We start from the raw sequence: 9,221 nt of genomic DNA, 5'->3' as shown, positions 1-9,221 counted from the left end.
TGTAATCCATCAAAAGTTGGTAAAGGAATAGTCTCCAATCTTTACAAAGGTTGTTAATTTTCTACTTTGTCAGATTTTTGTCATAGTTTTGTTCTAAGTACTTTATGCTGAAGGAAACTGTTGGTAATACGGTCCTGTTACTGACTGAATAAGTTGTTTTCTGATTGTTGCCATCATAAAAATAAATTACTTTAAATTTCTACGTAGCCATTAACTAGCCATTAACTCTTTAGCAACATTGCAGCTCCTAGCCCATTAGCATCAACTAGTGTGACAAGCGTTAGCTGTTGTGTCACTTTAAGCCAGATTGCAACATGGATATGTAAAACTTACTGTGAAGTATACAACTGTTAAACTAAATTAATTGTGTTTTTGTGTTTTGTCTGCCATCACAGCATGCAGTTTTTGCTCTTCTCTATGTATATTCGATGTCTGTCCCCAATGTGAGCACATTAGCGATTAGCGCTAATGAATCTGACAGAAACAAATGGTACCACTAGCAACCTTGTTGAAATCTTCAATGTTCAGCAATTGTCACTTAGCTTTCCATTGCTGTCCGAACAGCTAATAAAGGTGCAAATCCTTCCAGATTTCCCTTACATTGTTTAAAAAAAAAAAAGTAATCAGATTCTTTTTTTCAGATTCTTTGCTCTGACATGCACAGAAATGCCACCTCAGCAATGGCAGAGTCGACTTCCAGTGTTCACCCCGGATTAGTCTGTTGGAAATATGTTGAAACTGAACATTAAAAAAATAATGTAAGAAAACAGGAAATTTTGAAATGACAATTTTAGATCCCAAGCTCTATTGTTATATAAGCAGCACAATTGCTTCACAATCAATCATTCAATTAATATTAAAAGCTCTGGGTCTCTATGAATGCTTCAGCAGTGCCATACACATACAAACAGTATAATCTGTTTCCATGTTTCACAGCATTTAGATTTACCATCATTTCATGATAAATCCAGGAGCAACTGAATTAACTCAGTAGTTTTATTACACTGTACAATATCTCTGACACATGCGTATTCAAAGTGATAATAATATTGCTGAAAATCAACACCAGCTGCCAGCTACTTTAAAGGATAAGAATAATAACGTATGTTTTTCTTTTACTCTCAACAAATCCCATGATAATGCTAATATTAAAATGACAATACAAGGATCATCTGTGCAAAGTCTTTTGTTAGAATTACAAAGAAAAATAAAAACTGTTAACACATTGTGTTGCAGTCACATGGTATGGGCGACACGTCACCTCATGGAATCAGAAAGTCATCCACAGCTGAAAATAGTCCCGCATATGAAGGCAGTATTTACAAGTATTTCAAAAAGGTATATGTGTAAGCTGTTTTAATAAATAATGCTTTCAGTGTTATAGACTGGCAGGCCAGACAGCGAAGTAACACCCCCCCCCCCACCTCTCATGGGATTTGTTAAAAGTAATCACAATACAGCCTTATGTTATTACAAGGTTAGGTACCTTGTTCATATTTCACACAACTGAACACATTTGAACATTATCCAATAAATAAAATAAATGTGCTCTTTTTTCCCCCGAACTAAAACTTGTTTAATGTTCACATAAGCTCATATTCAGCCACATCATTAAATTCTGTACCGCAGTCGTATTTTTTTCTCACCTGCTCCACTTTCTGTTCCTGTCATAACAGCAGTGCCCTTTTTTTTTTTCTTTATTCTAACCAACAGTGTGATAGACTCCAACCACAAAATCATTGTGTGGTTGAGCACTTACGTGCTGCTGAGTGAAAGATTAATTTGAAAGCAGCTGTCCTTGTTTAAATATGCAGTTTTTTAGAAGAGGTTTTTGTAGTTGTGCATTATGTAAAATGCATATAAGATGAATATTTTATGCTGCTGCAGTATGCCTTGTTCCATCTTCTCTTCCTATAGTGGTACATAGTGCAGCTGATGGTCCAGTGGTTCAACAGAAAAAGCAACTTTACTCTAGTAACAGATCAGAAATAAAGGCTAAAAATACAATACAGCAACGGGACTCTGCAGGCCCTTATAATAAATAATATATAAATTGTTTTAGTTCACACTTTAACATTGTTGGGAAATTTATTCCCGACTTCAACTCTTTCAAATTTAGTGACTTTAAAAAAAAAAAAAAAAAAAATGCAAATCTTGATCAAATCCAAGTGCACGGACAAATAAATACCCCACAAAGTACAAAACCCTCTGGTCTTATTGTAAGGTTTTCTAAGAGAACCCAGCTGAACCCTGTGGCTTGAAAAACAAACCAAAAAAAGCAGAGAAAGCCATTTACAGAATGGCTCTGCACATACTCTCACCTTTTCAGAGTGTCTATTTTTGCAGTAATGTCCGATGAACACCAAATACAAAAGCTTATATATCAGCAGATTACAATTGAAATGTCTCACGGCAGAGAAAAAGGTTGATAGTTTGCAAACCAAGCCAATCCACCAGGCCATCATGACTCACTGGGCTTCAAGCATCCTACAACCTGCTGTATCATCCTATTCGAGAAAGTTCACAACAAGCAGTGTTCGCTTTGTAAACATGACCTTGATGAAAATGTACAGCTATGTAACCTTAGAACACGGGCCATAGGAAGTTCTGTGAGAAGAGACCATTAAATATTCAAACACTGCAACCCACAGGCTTCCAGTTTTTGTTCTGCGTAGCTGTTATACGTTGTTGTGTGAGCCACTGTGCATTTATGTGTGCTGAGAGGTTGCTGGTCAGTTAATAGATCTATGCCTTTCGCATAGTAATAAGTAACCTCACATCCAGAAACCTTGCATTTAATATGACGTCTCTGTCAGTGGACGTGGTTGCAGTCAATTATCAAAGGCAGAGACGGGTGAAGAAAATTAAGATGTCAGTATGCCTGCCATGATACTTTATACTTTTGATATGACAGAGCCAAAAAGGCCTCCTCAGCCTTAGTTTTAACTGGAAATGTTAAGTATTGCATCAGGTTTTCTGTCAAATTCTTTCATTGTTTAAGTCAGAATTAACCTGCAGTGAATATTAAATGTAGTGGATGGCAGCTTTTCCTTCACAATGTGAAACTGAGTGCTATTTGAGTTTCTTCTTCAGACTGATAAATGTGATTCCTGCCTTTAAAATGCTGCATCGGCGGCTGGGGAAACCTCCTGTGGAGCAGGAGCGCAAAAACTCGTTTGATCTTGATTTTCAGTGTGAATGCAGACCGTGAAGACGGGGCCTCGTGATCCTTGTGAATTTTTCGAGGTTTTCTTTTCGAACTGGCATGGAGGAGCAAAGTGTTCACCGCTACACTGTTCTTTAGTTGTTGTTTTTTTTTTTTAATTCTTTGATGTTAGCTGCTCGTATCGGTACTTTGATACTGTCTCAGATTTACAGTTGAAGGTCAAGTCAGCAAGCTAGTTTTCTTCTTAAATGTTGGCCTAACCGACAGTGATACGTGAAATATGTGTTTTTCTTTATTTATATGTAATGCCATGAGAGTGACTCAGTGTGATGAAGTGTTCATAGTCTGAAGCTTCTACAATAAAAACAATGTCAACTCAGTTTTCTGCAGCAGCAGCTGTGTGTTCGTGTGTTCAGCTGCTACTGAGAGGAGTTTGTTCTTCTCTGTCTGCAGCTGTTGCAAGCTGTCGGCTGCATGCAGGAAATCCCTGAAACTGAAAAATATCGGCAGTGGTGCAGTCGTGAATGTTTTATTTGATTAGAAAATTTAAGCAATTTTTATCTGACTTTTGATTTATTTGTTTTTTGGGAGAATCTTGAGGTTTTATGTGTTTTTATGGATGGAAATTCTCACCAAGGTTTACTAGACATGAACAAGAGGACGTTAAATTGAGAAAAGGAAGCAATGGTGGTCAAAGGCAAAGGTGTAATAAACTATTATGCTGCATGACTGCAACGTCTCTTTGGGAGTCATAGCAGTAATAAGTGGCTGAAGTGAGAATCCAAACGTGTTTCAGGGGTTTTATCCTGCAGGTTTTTTCCTGCTACAACACACCGGATCTAAATCAATGGACTATGAGCAGAATTGTGCAGAACCTGACAAGCTGCTGGGGAGATCTATTTAATTTGAATCAGGGGCTGCAGGGAAACATCTAAAACCTGCAAGATAGTACCCCTCAAGGACCAGGGTTGGTGAGCCCTGCTCTAGGAAAATAAAGGTGTTTCTGTGCTGTTAGAGGTGAACTTAATGTCCATCTTTGAAGGCCTGACAGCTGATCCCTTTTTGTCATTAAGGCTTTCAAGGACTTTCAATCTCATATGTTAAGAAGAGAATGAAGCAGGGCTCAAGAAACAGTAAATAAAAGCAAGTAACATGATCATTTTCCAGTTGGATACTCAAAGCAGACTCTGTAGGTTACATGAAACCCAATATCACCACTTCCAAGTAGCCCATAGCAGATATCCTTCAAAGAACTACTTTCACCTAAATCCCACTACTCTCCACTGTGGTTGGGATGAGGAAATGAGCAGAGTGGCCGAGTTCCAGTTTTCTGCCTTTGAGTTTTCCATTCCTGATACTTGTTCACAGAACAGAGAGGAATAAATTCAAGATCAAGTCCAGGTACGTATTTAATCCTTTTTCTGTATCTGTATTTTTATCCATTTTTTCGTTCTTTTGTTCTTTAAGGGGAAAAAAATTATAAGACTATATTTAATCCTTTTTCCCATGGACCACTTAGCTCCTACAGTCCCCCACCAACCATCACTGCCTCAAGGTTCTGACGGCCAATCATATTTTATTCATTTCTCTCTGTCTGGCCTTGGTTTCTCGATTTAGTCTCTAGCTTTATGGTATGTGCTGTAGGCTTTGAGGTGGATTTGTACTCCTTTCTTGGGGGAGTGCCTTGAGCATCAGTGGATGGCGCCTGGCTTCGGTAAACCTGAGAATGCCGAGGCAGGGTGTTACGTAGGGGTGGCTGGAGCAAGTGTGACTTCTGTGGAGTCGTTCTCTGAAAGTTTCGACGGTGTCGTAATGACTGGGAATTAAGAAGCATCCGTGTGTATGAGACCTCTGGCATGATGTACTTGAGGCAATGTTCCTGAGCCCAATGGCTAATATTTCCCGGGAGGTCGTAACCGACGATGTCCACTTTTTCATTGGGCTTCCAGGGTCGAAGATCCTTGTTTCTGATGTCAGAAGGTAAGCGTAAGATTGGCGTTTGGCCGCCAAAACAGGTCTTCATCAGCTTCTCTTGAGCCTGCTGAAGGAGTTGGACCTCCCTTGTCACACAGGCTAGACCAAGAGCTGACAGCCGGCGCCACAATGTGGCATTAAAGTGGTCATAAAGATACGCATCGATGGAATTCCAGGCACGGATCTTTGCAGAAAGATCTGGTGTGAGGCCCTGCTTAGAATTTTCTGTCCGCATATTGAGTTTGAGATAAACAATGTCATCCAAATCCCAAGAAAAGAGATGGCGAAGAAGAACTAGAGATTCATCAAAATACTCAGAAATCATTACCAAGGAAAAGACTCGCTCCACCTCTGCTGCAAAGGCTTTTGCATATGACAAATCTGTCGCTGGTCGATCTTTGTTTTCACCCAAATCGAAGGTCAAGGTGTTGTGTGCGTACACAGACTCATTCTCTTCTGGCCGGTAGTAGCGGAAGGGTTCCTTTAAGAAAGCCTCCAAAGAGCCATTGGGGACCCTTTTAAAACTCTGACAATGTTGGCCATAGTAACTAAACAAGGACTCAAACATGGAGGCTGGCTCTCTGAGGATTGTGACATAAGCTGTATCGTTCGGCATCAAATGCTGTAGTGTGGTCTTATTGAAGCGCATGTGGTTGGTAATGATGTTGGCTGGTAGCGTGTGTGGATGGACGAGCTGAGAGGTGAAGGATTGTGGGTAGCAGAACTGATGACCACAGGCCTGTACAGGCAAAGCCACCGTCAGGTTGTTGTTCTCTGCAAAACGAAACAGCAGGTTCTGCATGGTGGTACTGGCCGTTTTGTGGGTCTTGAGGAAGACAATGTTGGTGTGCTTTGGTTTCAGGCCGGGGGCAGGGTGAGAGCGAAGGGTCGTACATCCAAGATGGAAGGCCTGCATGGTCCTGTGGTGGAAGTAAAAAAGATGAATTTTAAGCAATTCTAAATGTTACTTTATAACAAATTTTGAATCTTGGGACATAATCTCACAGATATTGAAGGTGGTGAAGATTAGAGCAGAAAAATCTCTACAAGGAGTCAGGACTCTGTCATGTTACAGTCTAAAACCTGGGATCCCCCAAAGAGCACAGGTGGTCCCTGAGACTTCAGTCAAAAGGAGTAATGGCTTTCAGAGATATTCATCAGCATAACACTCACAAAAAACCTGTAAAAGTGTTGACATTCATCCTTTTAGCTCAACAGCTTATTAAATCCATTTTTTTAAATCCTAGATGATCTGAGCTGCCGGCGTTTTTGTTTTGGTTTTGAAATAAACACCCATTTACATTTTCTACTGTGTTTCAGGTGAATTTATTCCCACATAGCAATGAATATCTTGAAACTGTAGTTATCTAGTATGTCTCAGTTTTCTTTTGGGACCAAAATTATTGATGAAGCCCTTGTAGTTGTGTAATTATTTTTGGGTATGCCATTTCAGACAAGGGGCTGAAAAAACAGGCCTTGTCAAGAAGAGGTTAAGTCTCAGATACTAGGCAGTAAAACTAACTTTCTGTGCCCTGGATATGCAATGCACAGGATTTCATAACCAGTTCACTGACTGAGGTTAACTGCTGCTGGCCTCTTGCCTTTGCCACTAATCCTGCAACTGGCAATGTTTCCACCATGTCAGACCACTATGACCATAATCCAATAGAAATGTTATGGAAAGGCCACAAGGTGAGTAGTTCACTTAACCTGCGTATCTATGTCGCTAAAGTCGCTTAACTGCACAGCTTTGAGTTTACTTGTGCCTGGAGAATATTTTTTAAATATGTTTTCTGCTCCAAATAGCGGTGCAAATAAGAATAGAAATCAATTCATATGCATCTCCTGAGTTGGAGTCTACTTGTATGGGACCCAACTATCCAGGTTATGCTCTTTGCTCTTATAGCTATGGGTAGTCTAGCCAACCATTATTTATGTAGCAATGGGGATGTTACCTGATGCACTGAGAAGTACCTCGCTCTATTTCTCTAATATATTAATGTATAAATATATGCCAATATTGCCGTCTCTAGCTTGTTTCTCCTTTTTTCCGCAGGTCTATTTAATTGTACAATTAAGTGCAATTGTACATGTTGATATGTCTTTCCTGTCCTCTCCATCCCAACCAGTCGAGGCAGATGGCTGCCCTCCCTGAGCCGGGTTCTGCCAGAGGTTTTCTTCCTGTTAAAGGGGAATTTTTTTCCTTCCCACGGTCACCTCATGCATGCTCAGGATGGGGGATTGGATCAAAGTCATGATTCGACGTAATCAGTTGGTTTTTAGTATAGGAAATGTATGAATTGGCTCGAAATGATGTGTATGTTGATTTGTGTATGTTAAGTGCCCTGTGACAACATTGTGAAGTGGCGCTATACAAATAAAGTTGAATTGAATTGAATTAAACATTAGTATGATAATTATTTCACACGTTTACTTATTGCCCCGAGGAAGGACATTTTCCCAGAGAGTAACAAGCCCAGACTGGGCATTTTTAATCAATATTTTACAATAAAACAGGAACATTTTTAACTTTTTGCATTTTTTGGGCGGAAAATGAAATGCTATCACACAGCAATGAGAGACCAGGATGGTTAACAGGCATGAGGATCATCCAATCCAAGCAAATTTATATGTTTATAAATGAAAATATATAAATTGATTATACAGCACATAAATATATGATTTAATATAGTAAGCAAATAAAAACAAGGATAGGAAGGAACCTTTAAATAACACAGAACAGGAGTGTTTCTTCTTTTGTATTTTGGTCCCTGTACCAACCTGGCAGTGCACTGGTACTGAAAGCCTTGTTAGTTTCCACAATGCACTTTATGGATCTGACTCTAAAAGGGAACAACGTAAGCTTCTGATTTAAAGAACTTATAGTAAATAGCTTTATGTATTTTTTTTTTTTGTTTGAGAAGATGCCTGACCATATGCACGTTTACATGTTATACATGTATGTTAGTTTCTCACCAGTTAAAGTGGCCCCCTCCGTGCAGCAGAAGACTGACAGTGCAGATAACAATGAGGACCAGAAATATCTTCTTCTGTGACATCTTGTGACACATCATTGGGACTGTGGGAAGTAAAGAGAGAAAAAAAACATTTGGATAAGCGAGGATGACGAGAGCAAGTAGGGGTGCAAAGAGGAGAGTGACATGTTGGAAACGACTGAGACTGGAAGAGGAAAAAGAACTATGGAGATTAAGAGGCAGTAAAGATGAAAGATTACGTAAAGACAAAACGAAAAAAGACAGTCGGAAAAAGAAAAAAAAAAAAAAAAGGAAAAAATGGACACAGATGAGCATTTATTCAGCAGATAATTGCTGGGATCCATTAGTGGAAGAGTGTAATGTGGTCTGGCTTTTGTCACTTGGCATTAATATGATGAATGATGCTTCATTAACCTCCAAAGCTGTAATGGTCATATTTACTGTCACACCCGTTTCAACTCTTGTGCCTGAAACTCTGGGCAGATGCACATGTTTGATCCTGCCAGAAGAAAAAAAAAAGGGTTGTGGTGGTGGGGAGGCAGGAGAAAAGAAAAACCTCGACCATGTGGTCACTTGATCCATGCAGCTGAAATGCTATGACAGCAATGGACCCTGGGAAGGCGTCCAAGCCTCTCTAGACAACGTCTCACTTGCATAACAATGGTTGACATCTCTCTCCTTGATTACACTGTCTTGTTACCATCTCATGCCAGCAGATGAGAACACTGGCTCCTCTTACTCCCAGCAGCTGTACATGTCACTTGGTGGAGAAGCAAAGTTGCATTAATTTTACGCTTCACTGACATTCTGTGGGAATCCACAGATAATGCTACTGTCACTCACTCAAATACTAATCATTAAATCTTGCTACACATGGCAAAAAATGAGTTTAAAATACTAAAATGTTGTTTGAGCCTTTGATTTATTATGTATCATACCAAAAAGTACGGAAAAAAAGAGGTCTTAAAGCAATACAAAGGTATGGCAGCAGAAGAAGAGAGGACAGGACTGTCCTGCTTGCAGTCCAGACTTATTTCCATTACAAGATGTGGGGACAATTTTACCAGAATGGGTAATTCCTGTTT

The 9,221-nt window shown here is 39.6% G+C and overlaps 1 protein-coding gene across 1 annotated transcript; it reads right to left on the bottom strand.

Moving 5' to 3' along the window:
* Positions 1-4,742: 4,742 nt before the first annotated feature.
* Positions 4,743-8,215, bottom strand: gal3st3 (galactose-3-O-sulfotransferase 3; the record flags this gene model as incomplete). Its single annotated transcript, XM_079257768.1, has 2 exons — positions 8,117-8,215; positions 4,743-6,060 (listed from the first exon to the last, which is right to left on the bottom strand). Exons 1-2 carry the CDS (start codon positions 8,212-8,214, stop codon positions 4,743-4,745), a joined length of 1,416 nt encoding a protein of 471 aa, XP_079113894.1. The 5' UTR covers position 8,215.
* Positions 8,216-9,221: the final 1,006 nt, after the last annotated feature.

This window comes from Telmatherina bonti (assembly GCF_933228915.1).
Source record: "Telmatherina bonti genome assembly, chromosome: 18".
NCBI lineage: Eukaryota > Metazoa > Chordata > Actinopteri > Atheriniformes > Telmatherinidae > Telmatherina > Telmatherina bonti.
Note: the sequence above shows the minus strand (reverse complement) of the source record. Positions and strands in the feature narration are given on the sequence as shown.